The sequence below is a fragment of the Grus americana genome, chromosome 2 (assembly GCF_028858705.1).
Source record: "Grus americana isolate bGruAme1 chromosome 2, bGruAme1.mat, whole genome shotgun sequence".
Lineage (NCBI taxonomy): Eukaryota > Metazoa > Chordata > Aves > Gruiformes > Gruidae > Grus > Grus americana.
In genome coordinates, this window is record NC_072853.1 from 641,826 (window position 1) to 659,239 (window position 17,414).

At 62.2% G+C, this 17,414-nt stretch overlaps 1 protein-coding gene across 4 annotated transcripts in view; it reads left to right on the forward strand.

Annotated features, from left to right (window-relative positions):
* MROH1 (maestro heat like repeat family member 1) overlaps window positions 1-17,414 on the forward strand; it is a 54,652-nt gene that overhangs the window by 17,828 nt on the left and 19,410 nt on the right. For 2 of the 4 annotated variants that reach the window (XM_054815463.1, XM_054815464.1), the window contains exons 15-33: window positions 392-536; window positions 675-715; window positions 1,300-1,441; window positions 1,723-1,775; window positions 2,427-2,534; window positions 3,425-3,544; window positions 6,188-6,310; window positions 7,364-7,510; window positions 7,677-7,703; window positions 9,141-9,263; window positions 9,723-9,802; window positions 10,317-10,440; window positions 11,607-11,702; window positions 12,197-12,301; window positions 12,463-12,598; window positions 13,130-13,242; window positions 14,620-14,772; window positions 16,242-16,396; window positions 17,241-17,406. In XM_054815463.1, the coding sequence (XP_054671438.1) occupies window positions 392-536; window positions 675-715; window positions 1,300-1,441; window positions 1,723-1,775; window positions 2,427-2,534; window positions 3,425-3,544; window positions 6,188-6,310; window positions 7,364-7,510; window positions 7,677-7,703; window positions 9,141-9,263; window positions 9,723-9,802; window positions 10,317-10,440; window positions 11,607-11,702; window positions 12,197-12,301; window positions 12,463-12,598; window positions 13,130-13,242; window positions 14,620-14,772; window positions 16,242-16,396; window positions 17,241-17,406 (2,157 nt within the window). The remainder of the gene's footprint in view (window positions 1-391; window positions 537-674; window positions 716-1,299; window positions 1,442-1,722; window positions 1,776-2,426; window positions 2,535-3,424; window positions 3,545-6,187; window positions 6,311-7,363; window positions 7,511-7,676; window positions 7,704-9,140; window positions 9,264-9,722; window positions 9,803-10,316; window positions 10,441-11,606; window positions 11,703-12,196; window positions 12,302-12,462; window positions 12,599-13,129; window positions 13,243-14,619; window positions 14,773-16,241; window positions 16,397-17,240; window positions 17,407-17,414) is intronic. The other 2 variants (XM_054815465.1, XM_054815466.1) reach the window with 1 other exon arrangement.

Below are 17,414 nucleotides of genomic sequence, written 5' to 3' on the forward strand. Positions count from 1 at the left end.
CCCTGCCCATGGCAGGGGTGGCACTGGGTGGGCTGTGGGGTCCCTGCCCACCCAAACCACTCTGGGGTTCTGTGAAAGGGAAGACTCTGGGGCTGGATCTTCAGTGCTGCTGGAGCAGAGCAGAGACAGCGGTTGGATTTGATGATCTTAAATGTCTTTTCCGACCCAAATGATTCTGAGATTCTGTGCCCTCTCCCTTCCTGAAGAAGAGCACTACATAAAGGGGCTCGGGGATTTTTCCCCTCAGCAAAAGACCTTTGATCCGGCATCTCCCCCTCCTCTCCCTCTCGGTCCCGTGCTTCGGTGCAGGGTCTCCATCCCGCAGCCGGGCTCTTGCCGGGTGCCCTGTGCCAGCAGGCAGGGCGAGTGCCATGCTCCCCTTCTCCCGCAGGTTCTGTGGCCGTACCTCCTGGAGTTTGTGACCCCCATACAGTTCACCAACGCCCTGACCCCGCTCTGCAAGAGCCTCATGTATTTGGCCATGAAGAAGCAAGAGGAGGGAGAAAACGCGTCCCTTATCCGCTACGACCTGAACGGTCAGTACCGGCCTCCCCGGCAGACGCCAGCCGAGCGCACGAGCTTGGGTCTCATCCGCAAGCCAGGCAGTCGCTGGCCTGCTCCGAGGGCGTCTGGTGGGAGATGCTGTCTTACGCTTTTTTCCCTTCTGTTCGTAGCAAATCTTCCTTCGCCCTATGCTCTGACGACGAGACTGCTGGTGAGTGGCCCGGAGGCAGAGCTCTTCCTTCCTCCGGTTATACCGGCGCGGCCAAAGAAACTGTCCCCCCTCCCCTGTCCCAGATGGACTAAGGAAGCCTGCGCTGAGCCTGCCCGAGCAGACGCGCGGGGTGAACGCCCCGTCTTGCCCCGCTGCTCCAGGCGCAGAGGTGCCCGTATCCAGAGCCGTCCTGCACCTCTTGGCTGGGGTGTACCCCCGGCCCCGTGGCACGCAGAGGCGTCCCTGTTAGGTCGTGGAAGCTCAGACTCCCTCCTGGAGACCCAGAGCCACGTCAGCGGGGCGTGCTGCAGCGCCCATCTCCAGCTGTTCTTCCAGGGCTTTGAGAAACTGTTCCTCGGCCCCGGGGAGCCTGGGCTCTGCTCCCCTTCGCCCAGGCCTGAATCCGGGGTACGGAGAGGCAGCCTGTCCTGACAGCGTTTCTCTAAGCTGTAGTTGCGTTGAGGTGTAGAGCTCAGTCGCCTCTCAGTGTTGCATTCTTGTGTTTTGTCTCGTATTTTCTGGCTTACAACCTGGAAACGACTTTCTCTGCACTAACACCCTTTGTTCCATCCCTGAACTTTCAGGTTGTATCTTCACAGCCGTACATAGGAGACTGCCGGGGGATGGCCGCCCTGCGCCTGCTGAACGTCTTGCATTACAGCGTCCACCCCGCGCTGGACCAGCTTTGGAGCAAGCAGGTCCCTCTCCTGGTGGAGCACATAGAAGGTAGGAAGGGGTCTCACCTGCTCCAAACCAGACTGCTTGTGCCCAGGAACAGGGCGGGGACTGCCCACATGCCCGATCACCCTGAAAACGTGCCGTTTCCTGTTTTACTGAGGACTTTAATCACCCTGGTGCCGCTAATTCCTACCAGGAGAGCCTTCGTCTCTCAGGTGGTAGCCCCGTGGCATCACGTACAAGACACACAGCATTTGAGAGCGGTCCACCCCTGCTGCGGGACGTGCGGTGAGGATGAGAAATGAGTGTAAAAATGTGCTTTCTCCTAGAGAACACGGAGAGTTCCCTGTCCCAGAAGGAGTGGGAAGAGAAGCTGCTGCTGGTAAGGGTCCCCGTGCCGGGGAAGCAACGGGGCGGTGGGAGGGCAAGCGGCAGCCAGCTCCAGAGCCCCCTCTGAGCCGGGTCTGTGGGGGCAGGAATTCGCCTTCGCCCCCCCGACCGGGCTGGCAGAGATGGTCACTCGTTGTCACTCTGCTGGGTCTCGTCGCTTTAGAGGTGGAGATGCGGGTCAGCGCGGAGGGAGACTCGCAGTTCCTGCAGGAAAAGCTAAAAACGAGCTTTCAGGCTGGCTGGCGGGTCAGAGAACGGCCGTCCCAGGAGTGTCTCCCCGCTTAATTGGGGAGCCTTAAAATAGGGCAGTTAGCGCTGGCAGGGCTCATCCCGCTCCTCTGGCGATGGCGGTGTTACTGGGGTGTGGTTTATCTTGGAAGAGACCTGACCCTGAGGAGAAGGGCACGTTTCTGGAGTGGGGGGAATGGCTGCGTGCCGGCGGGAGCCGCTCCGGGGTGGGCAGCCTGCTGTGCCGGGCAGCCTCCCGCAGGGATCCGGGGCCGCATGCTCGCTCGGTGCAGGCAGGGGCACGGGGACATCTGACACAACCCCCCGTGTTTAATTTACTGCGGGCTGAGGCTCCTTGCTTAGCCGGGAGCAGGTTTGCTGGGACGCCTGCAGCTGACGGCTCTTCCTCCCGCAGTTCCTCCAGGAGACGCTGGTGGCCGTTTCTGACAACACGTGGATTTGCCATTTTGCCACGGAGATGTGCAGGCAGCTGAACAGCTACAACGGCTTCGTGCTGGAGAAGGTGACCGTGTGGGGGAGCGGGGGGATGGACGGGCTGGTGGCGCCCGTCCTGCTGCAGCGTGTTTGCAGGGGCAGGGCTGATCCAGCCCTCGATGCTTCCCGAAAGCATCCTTCTGCCAACAGCTGAAGAAAGGGGTGTTAGGAGGGAGGAGGAAATAGCCGGAGACTAGCGAGGTGGCGGGGCAGCCTTGAAAATGGAATACTCGTCAGTCCGCAGCCAAATCGCTGGCTCGAGAGGTCCCGGCCGGGCTGTTTCAGACGCAGCCCGTGGTCTCTGCAGCTTGCGTTACATCTGCTGTGAACGGGTCTGTAACAGAAGCGAGCTGACGCGGGCCAAGAGCTCTCCGGTGCAGAAGGGAAGGGACCAAATGACCCCATTTCTGACCGCACCGGTGGGCTGCGAGTTGTAACCTCCGGCTGGTGAGGGCAGGGGAGGTCTTGCTGTGGTGGGTCAGGAGGGAAGAGGTCTCCCACGTGCCGGTAGCTGCTGAAGGACGTGGTGTTTCTGCAGGGGTGTAGGAGCAGTCAGAGCTGAGCCCGGCTCGGCCGGGCACCAGGGGCTGCGGGGGCACCGCTGGAAAATCTGCCTTCGTGCTCCCTCTGTCGCGGTGACCTTGTTTCTCCCTGGGCAGGAGCAAGGGTTTCGTTGTACCCATTCCTGGCTCTGGTGAACACGGTTGGCTCTTCCCTGGACCAAGCGCCGCTCTGCGATGGGACTTCTGTCCCCGTGCTGCTTACGGCTGGGCTCTGTCCTGCAGCTTTGCTTTAGGGCACGCGCCTCCAGGGTGCCGTGAGGAGTGATCTGGGGGTAATCTGGGTGACCCTGCCGAGCCCTCGCAGGCAGACCGAGCCGGGTCTCACGGGGTGGTGACCTTCCTCTTGCTCTTCCAGAACTTCCTGTATAAATGCATCGGGACGACGCTCGGGGCGTGCACCAGCAAAGACCTCGTGCAAAAGCAGCTTCAGGAGCTCCTGGAAACAGCCAGATACCACGAGGAGGTGGAGAGGGAGGTGAGGAGGAGTTACGCCAAACATTCCAAGGGTCATCCTGACGGTCCAGGAGAGCCGTCCTACCGTGCTGACCGCTCTTTTCTGGTCCCGCTGTGCCTGGCCCGGGCTTGCAGCTCCTGGAGAATGGCCTGGTGGGTAGGTCGGGGTGCATGGGTGCGTGGGCCCGGAAAAGCGAAGACAGCCACCCAACGGCAAGAGGGCTCTGAAGCCGGGTGAGGTGCGGGGTGCCTTGGGACGCTGTCTCAAGTGGTGTGTGGCCCCACACTGGGACGGGGTGCTGTTCCCCGGCCCCGAGCGAGCTGGCAGAGCTGCTCCCTCAGGGAAATCTTTGAATTGCAGTCCTTCTCCCCAGGGCTGCTCTCCATCCATTCCCTGCCCAGCCTGGAGTTGTGCTGGGATTGCCCCGACCCACGTGCAGGACCTTGCCCTTGGCCTTGTTGAACGTCATGAACGGACCCACAAATCCTTTGGTGCCAGGAGGGTCTCTGCAGGTTTCAGGGACGGGGGTGCTGTGAGGGCCTGGGATGTGTCTGGAGCTGCTGGGGCTCTGTTCCTGCCAGGTGCCGTCTCGTGGGCAGAGCTGTCGTCGCTGTCCTGTCCCCGGCAGCCTGCCTGCGTGACAGCCCGGCGAGCCGCTGCCTGCTGCCAGAATGGGCTTTTTGGCTCCTGCTCTGTCCTTGGGCTGGGGCTTCTGTGGCCCCACAGGTTTGGGGAGTTAAGCCAGAGCCACAGGAAAAAAGCCAGGAGTTTTCTTCCGGCTTGGCTGCCTGTCCTGGCTTGCCGTGGGGTCGGATGGGCTCAGCGCCCCGCTTTGACAGCCAACTGTTAAATTAGCGTGGCTGAATCACAAAATGTTCCCGTCTTGTGCAGCACTGACTTCTTGTCTCCAGTCTGAGCTCTTGCTCCCTTGGACCATCAAGGGTTGTCCCGTCCCTGTGGCACGGAGGGGACCTGGCTCTTCCCGCTCCTCTGGCTGCAGCCCACCGAGCTGGTGTCACCAGGGCCCTGCGGCAGTGCGTCCCCCTGCTCCCCAGAGCATCTCCAGCTGGTGAGGGGTTTCTCTGAGCTCCGGAGAATCCCAGAACCCCAGAGTGGTTTGGGTGGGCAGGGACCCCACAGCCCACCCAGTGCCACCCCTGCCATGGGCAGGGACACCCTCCACCAGCCCAGCTTGCCCAAAGCCCCATCCAACCTGGCCTTGAACCCTGCCAGGGAGCCAGGGGCAGCCACAGCTTCTCTGGGCACCCTGTGCCAGGGCCTCAGCACCCTCACAGGGAAGGATTTCTGCCTCACATCACGTAATATCAGGACACGGGTGGCTTTCTGGGCTGCACTCACACGTTGCCGGGTCGTGTTGAGCTTCTCGTCCCCCACCACCCCAAGTCCTTCTCCCCAGGGCCGCTCTCCATCCATTCCCCGCCCAGCCTGGAGTTGTGCTGGGATTGCCCCGACCCACGTGCAGGACCTTGCCCTTGGCCTTTGTACCAGGGTGTTCTGGTGACATCTCTGTCTGTGCTGTGCTCCACCAAGCCTCACGCCCACCGTACCACCACAGACCTGCTGCTGTCGCTGGAGCAGCTGGGGATGCTGCTCCACCTTTCCTGGGCAGCCTGCAGCTCATGTGCTCCAGTCATCGAACGATTTGGGTTGGAGGGGACCTTTGAAGGTCACCTAGTCCATCCCCCTGCCATGGGCTGGGACATCTTCCCCTAGACCAGGTTGCTCAGAGCCCCGTCCAACCTGACCATGAATGTTTCCAGGGATGGGGCATCTCCCACCTCTCTGGGCAACCTGGTCCAGTGTTACCACCCTCATGGTAAAAAATTTCTTCCTTAGATCCAGTCCGAATCTCCCCTCTTTTAGTTTAAAAGCATCCCCCTTGTCCTGTCACAACAGACCCTGCTGAAAAGGCACCTGCTGGGGACAGTTCGCAGCGTTTCCTTCCCTGCCAGCTCCAACCCCCCTTCGCTGCCCTGGAGCTGAGGTTGGGGCTTGAGCTCTTCCCGGCCAGATTTGTGCTCCGGCTTCGCACGCTCCCACCTTCTCTTTAGACTCGGCCGAACGGGATCCTGCGCTCTGCCGGCGCCGCCGCGCCGCGTTGCTCTGCCCGGCCGGATCGCCCCGCCGCCGAGCGCTCCCCCAGCACGCAGCTGCCTGTGAGTGCAGTGCAAACACAACTGACGGTGCCTGGCTTTGCTCCAGCCTCTGCAGCTCCGTCAAGGGCTGCTCTTGAATAAACTGTTTATGGAGTTTCAGCCCAGCTTGCTAGACCTCCTGGAGGTTCAGCAGAAAGGCAGGACCTGCTAAGCCTGCTTTGCTCTTGCTTCCAGCCGCAGCGCTCAACCGGGCTCCCGTCTTCCGCAGAGCGGCTGACATCTGCCCGTGCCGTGCCTGTCCTGCCCCCGCGGCTCCTCTGGAGCTGCGTCCCAGCCTGTCACCCTGACAGGGACAGCGTTATTGTGCCCTGTGTCCCCTGGAGGCAAGTCCCTGCTCTGGGAGAGGGGAGTGCTGCCTGCCAGGACTGCTCCCAGCTGGGCACGGCTCAGGTGCCGGGAACGAAACCAATAACCAGGCGCTCTCTTGTGTCAGCCGGGCCGGTGAATTAATAGCTTTCTGCTAATGTGTTTTCTCTGCCTCCTCCAGGGACTTGCTTCCTGCTTTGGGATATGTGCAATAAATCACCTGGAGGAAACCCTGGCCAAGCTGGAGGATTTTGTTAGGTCTGATGTGTTCAAGAAGTCTGTGGGACTGTTCAGTATCTTCAAGGTAAGAGCCAAAGGGCCCCTGCTGCGACGCGGCCGGCAGCAAAAGGCTCAGGAGGGCTTCTTCAGATACGGCGTGTGCTGGAGCGGTCCTGGGGACGGGAGTTCATTTCCTGCCTCGGTGCCTTTGGCTTGGGGCTGGGATACCCTCCGCCTCTCCAGGGAGCTGCTCTTGGCATCAGAGGCTGCTTGGCGTTAGCTCCTCGCTCCCGGCCGTACGCTCCCGCAGCCTCGCGTCCCAGTGAAGCCGCTCGCTGGGTGGGCTCGAGTAAGCTGTAACTTGGCTCCCGTGTCCGTCGGGGGACCCTGGCCTGATGCGGAGCGTGGTTTGGCTGTTGCCCGCCTCGCTGTTTGCTCCCCAGGCTGGAGGAGCCCTGCCACCGCACACATGCCCCAGGAGACGGGGGTGTTTCATGCCCCGAGCGCTGGCAGCAAAAGCCTTTCCTCAAATTTTCTGACCCAGGCAGCTGTTTGAATTCCCGGTCTCTAAGAGTGATTGTTTGAGGGACAGGATTAGCGCTGCCGGGCATGGAAGCGATCCTGGCCCACGATGGAGAGGTGTCCAGAGCTCGGGAGCTGGCCGAGGAAGCCCTCGTGCAGCCCTCGTCCCTGCCATGGTACGAGGGCGGTCAGCCACGAACTGCTCCCTGGGACGGCGCAGGCGAAGCTTTCGGCAGCGCTGGTTAACGGGCAGCAGATGCTGACCTCTAGCGGGGTAGTTAACCAGCAGTTAACCAGGTTAACCTGGCCAGGCTGGGGCTCACGCACTTCCCTGCAGGGCTCCACCAGGTTACGCATGATGGCGAACTGGGGCTCGTGCCTCGGACAGCCGTGCTGTTCGTGCAGCGCACGCTCGGGTGCCTGGTGCTCCGTCAGGGCTCTGGAGGTCACTGCCACCACCAACAGGAGGGGAAGCGAAGGTCCGAAACCTGCTCGAAGGGGCCCTGTCTTTGAGGGGGCACCTTTGGCTGGTCGGGCAGAGCCTGCCTACCCCGTGAGACCTGGGAAGAGCCAGCCCTGGCTTCCCCCCCGTTAACTTTCTCATCTGCTGTAACAGGACCGTAGCGACAACGAAGTGGAGAAAATAAAGAGCACTCTCATCCTCTGCTATGGATACGTAGCTGTGTACGCGCCCAAGGAGCTGGTGCTGTCCAGGATCGAAGCTGACATCCTGAAGAACATCTTCCAGTACTTCAACACCAAGGTAAGGCGCTGGGACGTCCCGTCCTCCCCGGGGAGGGAGAGCACACCGGGCGAGCTGGAGCGGGCAGGCTGCTCTGGATGTCCTGCCCGAAGGGTCCCGCGGGCAGCCCCTGCGGAGTCTGCTCGCTCGTGCGTTGCTAACGTGTTTTGTTTTTTCACTTGTTCAGGTTCTGGGAATAAAGGTAGAGACCAAGGTACAGTGTGAGGCATTAAATCTGAACTACTCTCTGCTCTTTCCTGCTGTCTCTGCCTCTCGCTCTGGGTTCCCCTTGAGAGCAGCCCCATGCTGTGCTCCCAGCAGCACCCCTCTGCCCGTGGGGCCCTGAGCCCCCAGCCTGGCCCTCTGTGCTGGAACCGTTATCTGAAAGTGCTAAAACTCACAGCAGAGGGGAAGAGAAAAAAGCCTTTCTGGCAGGGCAGGAGCCATAGGTGAAAGCGTGGCTCGGGTGGGCACCACCGTGGTGAAACGCTGAGCTGACCAAAGGCCGTGTTGGCCTCCCACGGGTGCCTGCGGCCGAGCTCGCTGCCTGTGGGCAGACCCAAGCCTGTCGCCTTCCACCCGTTCCGCTGGGGCCGTGCCCTTCCTGCGAGCTCTGGGTGGCTGGAGCCCACAGAGCCGTCCCGGGGAGGGGATGAGCCCCTTCGGGTTTGCGCTCCGGGCAAGACGAGCCGTGCGAGGGCTGGGCTTCCCTCCCCGGAGCCGCTCCAGGGCTCCGGTATGGCACGGTGCTCGCCTCCCCTGCCCGCGGAGGTCGGGCAGCCCCTCCGTCTCCCCGCACACGTGCTTTGCTGGGGAAGCCTGGGGGCTCCAGAGACCGAGCTGCAACCCACCGCTCTGCTCAAATCAACTAAACTGATTTTCCTGCTTCCCCCTGGAGCAATCACTCAATGGGCACGTATTAAAACCTAGATTACTGTCCTGGGGGCAACGAGGGGCTGTATTTTTATCCTTTTCTCTTTAAAGGCTGAACAAGAAAAATGGCATTTGTCAAGTTGAACTGTCAGGCCAAGGACTCCTCCTCTGGGCTCCACTAATGCGTTTTCCTTCTGGGCTCCTGCTGGCACTAACAGCTTCTGCAGAGCGTCTCTGGCCCCTGAGCCAGGGACCTTCTCGCTCCAGCCCTCCCCTGGCTCCCTGCCCTCCCGAGGAGCTCGCCTGCGAGCAGCGGGGGCGAGGGCTGGGACCGGGGGAGCGCTTTTAATTGGGGTGCCTCCTCTCGACCCCGTGTCGACCCTCCTAGACCCCGAGCTGCGTAGGAGGAAAAGCTCCTGGCAACTTCTGGAGTTGCCTTGAGCGTGTGTGTGTGCTCGGGGCGCTGGCTGGGGAGACCCTGAGGGTCTGTCCTCTTCCCAGGTGCTGCCAGGGCAGAGGCTCCTGGTGTCCCGCAGTCTGTGACACGGGGGTGGCCAGCCGTGACAGGGTGCCCTTCTGCTCCCCGGTCACCAGAGAGCCTGTAATGTGAATAAAGAGCAGAGAGTGGAGCCCACACGCTGCTAACAGCACTGGCCGAGCTGTTGAGCTCAGCCTGAGCACCAGTTTTCACGGAGGGACACCGGTGCTGGGTGGGATGACGAGTTATGGTTGTGTGGTAAGCCTGGCCTTCGCTTCTCACCCTGGGTTCTGCTCTCAGGACCTGACCCTGAAGCTGTGCCTCATCCGGAGCATCTGCATGATCAGCCAAGCCATCTACAACGGCGTGAAGTGTGGGGACTTCGTCTTCTCCCGCAAAGCTGAGCTTGTGGCCCAGATGGTGGTAAGAGCAAGCCCTGGGGGGCGGCCCAGAGGGCACCGGGGCAGGTTCCCAACCCGTGCTGCGGAGGGTTAAGCACAGGGGTAGCTGCTCCATCTCCAGAGCTGCGGTCTGGGAGCCGTGTGGGAAGGGCGGGTATGAGCGTGCCCTGCCGAGCCCCATCTGCCGGGGCAGGGTGCTGGCCTGCCCTTCGGGAGGGGGCTGAGCGGTGGGAGGATGGCTTGCTGCGAGCAAATGGCAGGCTTGCAGGTGAGCGATGCCGCTGCATCTCCACGGCCGTGTTGCCCAAGGCGTGGGGCTCTTGTGCAGCGTTTGGGGTGTCAGGGTGATGCGGTGTGGCTCCCGGCTCGCTGTCTTGGGGAGCCTGGCCTTGGAGGCAGCAGTCACCCCAAAGCTCGGCCCGTGCCCAGAGCGGGACGGGGGTGGATGTGCCCGTAACCATTGCCTTGTTCTGCCTTCCAGGAGTTCATAAAGGCAGAACCGCTGGAGGCGATGCGGACGCCGGTTCGCCAGCGGGCGATGATCACCTGCACGTACCTGGTGTATCCTTCCTCTGCGCCCGTCCCCGCGGCAATGCCGCTTGCAGGACAGCGCTCGCCGAGCTGCTGCGCCCGCAGAGCCTGGCCCCGCTCCCCAGTTTGCCCTGTGGGTCTGACGGCAGAGCCGAGGCGCTCGCCCGCGGGGGACGCGCTCACAGAGCTGTGCTAGATGCTCCGGGACTGGAGGCTGTGGTTGGCACGGCCGGCTGGCTTTCCCAGCACGCTCGGGCTCAGTGCTCGTGTGACTCTGCAGTAAACGTTCTTCAGACAAACCGGAGCCAAGGGCACTGCGCTCTCAGTTACGCAAAGATGACTTCTGAGCTCCGGTTAAAAATACTCAGCACGTCACAGCTCCTGACACAGATACTGGGAACACTCTGCCTGCTTCCGATTAAAGCCGGTGCCACTTAGTATGGAGTCTGGTCAGCAGGAACGCATACTAAAATCCTTCTTCCCTGCGTACCCGGGTGAAAGGCGCGCTCATAGCATCCGTGTTGCTTCCTTAACCCGGGGTCAGCATCCTGGAGCCCCACCTCAGTGACCCCGACAGGACAGAGCTGATTGATACGTGCCTTGCTAGCGTGCTTGCCCTGCCGCCGATGGAGAAGGATGAGAACGGAGGCGATACCTTACACAAAGAGGTGCGGGATCCGGCCCTGGCAGGCTGAGGCGGGGAGTTGCTCCCACGCTCAAGCTAGTGTTGGCAGCACAAAGCCGACACGGAGCAAACGTCAGGTCGCTCGCGACCCGTCAGGGTGATACGGCTTTGTTGTGCGGCGCGGGAGCCGCGGTCACGGCTGCTCCGGGACATTGGTTTCGGGGCAGCGCGCAGATGCCTCTTCACGGTCCCGTGACCATCGGGTCCGGTGGCCCCAGCGTCGCCCGGGCAGCGGCTCAGCCGTGGGAAAGGCCTGTTTTCAATTCAGCTGGGCACCTCGGGGGAAGCAAGCTGCACCGCTTCCTCTGCTCACTTATCTCTTGAAAAAGCCTGGCCCTTCTGTGCGCTGATAGCAAGTGAGAAAATACGAGCTTATCAGCAAGTCCAAATGCTGCTAATAAGAGCATGAACTCCCTCGAGGGGAAAAATCAAATGATCCTGGAAACCCTGCAGGGTAGAAGGGGCCTTTACATAACTAGCTTTTGAAAGGCTGCAGCTGCTTCTCAGTTGTGGTTGAGTGCTTAATGAATGAAAATAACATGCTGCTAATGAAGTTGTTGCAGCTGCTGGGTGGCTGCAGAGCAGCCCTGAGCTCCGCCGTACCGCCTGCCGCTGCTGCGGCTCCTTCAAGGTGAGCTGCAGAGCAGGAGCCTGGGGCTCTGGCCGTCCCTGGCTAGTGTTTGCAGGCATCTGGCCTGAGACTTTCAGTTAATAATCTTTTTTTCCTTTCCTTTTCATCCTATGGAACTTTGTAGCTTTTATTTTTTGAAGTTTATCCCAAAATAAGTCCTGGGAGGAAACTGTAAGCATCTTCAAAGGGCTCATTTAGACTGGGCTCCTGGAATTTATTCCTAAGTGGGAGAAGGACCAAATTCCCCTCAGGAAGCCTACGGTGGAGCGCCTGTGCTGGCGTGCTCGGCTCTGGCTAGCTGCCGGCCCTGCCCGCAGGTCACGGCCACCGCTCTACTGACTCCTGCCGTGTGCCCGGCCCTTCCCGTGAAGGTGGATTTTGCAAACTGGGTTTCCTGCTTAGCTGGAGGTGGCTGCAGCTTGGCACCCAGCGCCAGCTGAGAATAGGTGCAGAGTTCTCTGCCTGCCTGGGCTGCGGGGCAGTGCTTGCATAGCCTGCCATTGCTCTTTCCCCCTTAGATGCTGTATGGTGACACCATCAGTGCCCTTAAAGACCTGCTGAAGAGTCTCCTGCAGAGGAACCTGACCCCCCACGGGCTGCAGGACATGTTTGCGGTGGGTGCAGACTGGCCCCGGTGGGTTCTCGGGGGGGGGAGCGGGGAAGCCGAGGCGCCTGCCTGCCGGCCAGAGGTCACGAGGCAGAGGCAGCTTTGGACCCAGAGCGGGAATCGGCGAGACTGGTGCTCGCCCCTCCGTGTGACGGGAGGGCCAGTGTGAGCCCAGTCCCCCTCCCGCCGAGGCTGGGTGTGCGGCACGGCTGCTCTGGCGTGGCGTTTGCGCTGCCTGGTCGGGGCAAGGTCTCTAGGGGAGGACGCCCGCGGTTTCCCCTTTGGGCACGGCTGCTGCTGCCCGAGGAGGGTGGCCAGCACGTGGTCTCCGGTAGTGGGGGGACGCACACGCAGCCTCCCCAGGAGGCACAGACCCAGCGCTGTCCTGGACATGAGGCAGGATAAGCTGGCGGGGTCCATGCGTGCACCACGGGTCGCTTGGCTGCACATGGCAAAGCAGCCGAGCTTCAGCTCTCCTTCCTCGTGCTTCTTCCCCTGTAGCATTTAGGCCCCTGGATCAAGTCGAACAAGGAACACGAGCGGCAGCGAGCGGTGGAGGTCAGCGCCGCCTTGCTGGATTTCTACCTGAACAAGCTGAACGTCAGCGTAAGTAAACCCGGTGCTCGAGCGTCTGTCTTCCTGCTGTGCTCAGCCTTGCTGGGGCTCGTGCGGGCGTCCCTCCCGGCGGGGGTGCGGAGGTGGGCTTCGCTGCACTCATGGCCCCGCACTGTCCTTGCTAGCGTCGCTTGCGTTTGTCATCCCTACAGACCGTCATCCCGTTCTACAACCTCGGCGTCCTGATCGCGCTCTTCTCCCCGCGCTGCTCAGACTCCCTGGCCAGCGTTCGCCAGCACGCCATCGACTGTGTCCACTGCCTGCTCTACATCCAGCTGTGCTACGAAGGTGGGTGCGCGGGCGGTGCAGGCTGGTTTCGCCGCTCGGGCGGTCGGTGCCGGCGGCAGGAGCCCTCTTCTCCGCGACCGGGCAGAGGGGTGCAGGTCCCATCCCTCCACGTACGTGATCCCAAAGGAGTAACCCGTGACCGCGGTTTGCTGCAGAAGCAGGGCTGGTGGAGAACATCGCTGAAGCCTTTGGGTTTCAGAGGCTCTCTCCGACGCTCGAGCGCAGACGAGCAGGTTTCCGAGCCCGCTGTTCAGCCTGGCGTTCTCCCTCTCTCCAGGAGAGGTCAGTCCTCCTCTTCAGATGGAGGCACTGAACAAGCACAGTCCCTACAGCGCCAGGACTTTGTCCGGGTCCTGCTCTGCAGAGCAGTGTGGCTCCTTGCAGGGCAAGCTCTTCTGGCCCTTGGCAGCAGCTTTGGTTTCTTGGCTCCTTCCTGAAAGCTGAGCCAGCTCATGAGTAAAACCCAGCTCTCTGCAGCACGTGGGTGTAAAACGAGGAACGGTGTCCACCGAATGCTCCCTCTGAATCCAGGTTTCGCCCGGGATTACAGAGATGAGATGGTGGAGGGACTGAAAGCGCTGAAGAAAGGCCTGGAGGAGCCCGACTTCACCATTCTCTTCCATACCTGCAACAACATCGCCATGGTAAGGTGGAGGGCAAATCCAGCACGGCCCTGGGCTTTGCAGGGTGGTGGAGCTGTGGAGCGGGAGCTGCAGAGGACTTGATGATCTGTCCGGACCAGCCACATGGTCTGGAGGCTGCTGGGGAGCCCCAGCCTTGCACCAGGAAACAAGCCGTTGAGGTCTCCTCCAGCTGGAGAACTCTCCTGGCCTGGGCAGGGGATGCTCGGAGCCTCTCAGCCCCGCTGGGAAGCTGCTGGTCCCCGCTTTGGGCAGGAGGGCCCCAACACGGGCATCCGTGCAGACACAGGGGGCACAGAGGACACCGGCAGGGACTCGTGCCTGGCTGCGCCGTGGCTCAGTGCATCCCTTCAGAGCTCTGACGGGCAGCCTGAACTCTTCTGCCATCAACGCTCCCAAGTGTCGGGGTCGCAATCTTACTTTGCTGTAGATAACGCAAATAGTTTGTGTCCGTGTCATCCAAAAGCTAAGGTGGAGGTGGTCCAGCTCTGCCCTGCGGGACCTGCCTGGGGCCCCGCACACTCCAGGGGGGAGACTTGGGTACATCGTGCTCCTCAGTGGAAGCTGCTGGCCCCGGGAAGCCCTTGAGGTTCCGTCGCCGGCTGTGCTTTCCTGTGGAGCGTGGGGTGGTTGGCTCAGGAGCTGCTGGGCTCCTGGCTGCCTCCCAGCACGGCAGCCGTGTTGGTCAAGCTGTTCAGTGCCAGTACTCGACACCCAAAAGGGTCCAAACGTGACTCCAAACCACAGTGATCTGAGTGCTGAGGAGGGGTGGCCACTCTGCTCTTGAGCTGCACAGTCCAGCTCCTCTTTGATGGCCGTTTTCCATGCCGAGAGCTCTGCAAGTGTTGCTCCAGAAGGACTGGTAGCTGTACAGAAGCTGGTAGTATCTTTTTTGTCCTGGAAAAGCTGCCATTCCTCAAATATTGTGGCTCTAACGGACATTCCCCCTACTAGCTCCCCTACCGAGCAGCTTATTCCACCCTTGGGTCTGGAGAGCACGATGGCACCTGGGGGAGCTTCCTCCGAGCTGTCGGGTGGTGGCCAGAGCAGCGTTCAGGGCTTGGTCGTGTTGTTCCACCCCATCCCGAGAGAGCCCCGGGTTATCCGGCCGCACTGGCCAGCAGGGAGGGGCAGGTGGCCTCTTGCCCCCTTTGGGGCTGTGGTCCAGCCCTGGCTCCCCTCCGTTTCCACCGATTTGGGCTGATGTTCCTGCAGGGCGCTAAGCCAAGGAACGGCATCGGGCCGAAGCTGTGTGGGGGGCCCTTTGTCCGGGCTGTGCCGGCATCGGCGAAGGGACGGCGCTCTGCAGAGACCGACACAGCCCCGCTGCTTCGCCCCGCTGCTTCGCCCCGCTGCTTCACCCCGCTTCCCTCCCCACAGGTGATCGGGAAGCGCGTCCCCCCGGACCAGCTGATGAGCCTCCTGCTCGCCATGTTCGAGGGGCTGGCGGACCCCGATAAGAACTGTTCCCGAGCAGCCACCGTCATGATCAACTCCCTCCTCAAGGAGCGTGGAGGCGTCTTGCAGGAGAAGGTAAGCTGCCGCTTGGCCTGGGCACGGCCCCGTGCTCCCAACGCAGCCCTGGAGAGGCAGCTCCGGCCGGGTCGTGCTGCCGCCCTCTCTGCCCACCCGTGTAGCCTGATAACCGCGTGGTTCCTGCTTGCAGCTCCAGCAGCTGGATTGCTGGGAGCGATGGGCTTCTCTGGTACCGGCAGGGATGCTCCAGGAAGGGGCAAAGCCCTTGGCCGGCGCGTGATGCCCGTCACAGGGAGGGATCCAGCCCGGATGGAAGAAGGGAGGCATCTGACCCCTGTCTGAACGCAGCTGCTGCGTTTCTGGCCAGGGGGAACGCTTGCCCGAAAGTTTTCGGGGGGCTGTCGCTCCTGACCTCCCTCATTTCCCATGGGCACGTGCGCTCGCGCTCTCCTCCTCCATCCTCGCGGCCGGGGACGGCTGCTGTGTGGTAGGAGGCGGCGGCTGCTGGCGAGGCCGGCTCCGGTCTGGCTCTCGCTCGAGTTGAGGAGTTCAGAGGAGCTCACTTTACCAGAAGGGCTCAGGCTCCCTGCGAAACCTTTGCAAGCTCTGGGGGAGCCCAGGGTTCCTGGCTGGGAAGCCAGTCTGAATGCTTGCAGGGCTTAGAGGTGCTGGACACAGAAGGCTTTTTTGTCTAATCCGCTACCTTAGGGCTAAGCTCCCCCTTTCTCTTGCGGTAATTGGAAACACCGGGTCTCCAGCTACTCCTCGGGCTCTCTTTTGCGCTAGAGCTTCTGCTCAAGTCCCGCTCGCTACCTCTTAGCCTCTATCCTACATGGGATTGCTCCAGTTTACATGACTCACCTCTTGGTCAGATCCAGTCCAGCTCAGATCCTGAAATCTGAACTGATGCTAAGCCCCGGGGTCCGTGGGGCAGACCCGAGCGCAGCTGCGGCCGGAGCGCTCGGCTGCTCTGCACTTAATCTCGGGAATTTGCTGCCAGGCCTGGTCTGCGCGTGAACTTCCTATTTGTCTTAACGTGCGTTTTACGGCTTGCAGCGAGTGCCGAGGTGTCTCCCCGCGTTCAGCTCGAGTTCCTCGTAGGAACTCGCTCGCTGAGCTCCTCGCGGTGCTCCCGGGCCGAGGCTGGGGCTTAGCGCTGGTGCCTTGCCAGAAGGCTGGGGCTTGGGGAGGTGGGGGGTGTCCCTGCTGGGTCCTCTCTGACCTGGGAACACCCTGCGGCCTCGTCATCTCCGGGGTGGCAGGGTGGAGAAGGGTCCTCGACTTCAAGAGGTCTGTGGGTCTGCATGCGCCCGGTGAGCGGGGACGCCTCCCCCAGCCAGCAAGAGAAACTGCGCTGCCGGACGGTCTGCCCACCCGCGCTGTCTCCTGAAGTCCCGTTACCCGCCCGGGCTGCGGTCGAGGGGAAGGGACGCGCGTGTCCCGGCTGCAGGGAGCGTCAGATGGTGACCCGAGTGCTCGGCACGTCCGGGCCCTCAGCTGAACGCCGCCGTCTCCTCTTCCCTCAGGTGCCCGACATCATGAGCATCATCCACAGCAAGCTGGAGGAGGTGGACGAGGAGCACATCCGGAAGGCGGCCCAGCAGACGGTTTACATCCTGGCCTCCCAGCACAAGAGCATGGTGGTGTCCAGCCTGCTGGGCAGCGCGCTGCCCTTTGACAGGTCCTGCCCCGCTCTGCCGCGGTGGCCCGGCGCCCGCACGTGCTCTCGCGGTGCCTGGGCTTCGGAGCAGCTTTCGCCTAAGCTGCAGATAATCTTTTGGCTCCTTACGCCAGTAATCAGACCCTGCTGGAATTTCCTTTGCGCGCTCGAGGATCAGCACGGTCGCTCGCTGCCGGGGCTGCCTTTCGCGGGGTTTGCTGGGCTTAGAGGCGCTGGCAGCGGGAGCTGGCCGAGCTGGCCCCAGAGAGCCGAGCACGGCTGGGGTGTTCGGTGCCGCTTTACGGAGCGGGCCACCTACCCCAGAGCTGCTGGCCACGTCGGTGCCAGCCCCGGGCTGAGCCTCGAGCAGATGTTCTCGTCCTCCTCGTACCGTAACTGCCGCTCCATTCCCGCCGCAGCACCGGGGCTTGCCAAGTGCACGGGGCAGGGCGGGAGCGCTCTGGCTGCTGGTATTGGGGGGCCGTGGGGATTTGGGGCTGCAGGGCGGCTCTGGGTGAGGATCGCACGGCACAGCCTCTGCCTTCAGCCTTCCCCTGCAGGCAGCTCCGTCAGCCACGCAGGGCGGCTCTCCCGCCGGGGCTTGCCGTTGCAGGCTCCTGCTCTCTGTGCCGGCTTTGCCGACGGCGAGGCGCTGGCTGCCACCGCAGCCGAGCTGCTGAGCCGGGTGGCTCCTGTCCGGCGGTGACACGCTCCTTGCCGTGTTTCTGTGCGGCGGGTGACGTGACCCCGGTGCTCCCTGGCACAGGGAGGGGGCTGACGCTTGCCACCCCTCAAACGAGGGAGCGAGTTAACGACGGCAGCCGGTGCCAAAACAGCGCTCCCTCCCCTCCCTCCTCTCCTCTAGCCACACGTGCGCCATGTGGAGGTCCCTGGCCACCGAGCCCACCCTCACCTCGCAGATCCTGGAGCAGCTCCTGGAGAAGGTGAACAGGGACGTCCCGTACAAGGAGAGCAAGTGCTTCCTGCTGGGGAGCGGATCCGAACGCATCGCGACCCCTCTTCCCCTGGCCGTAAGTGT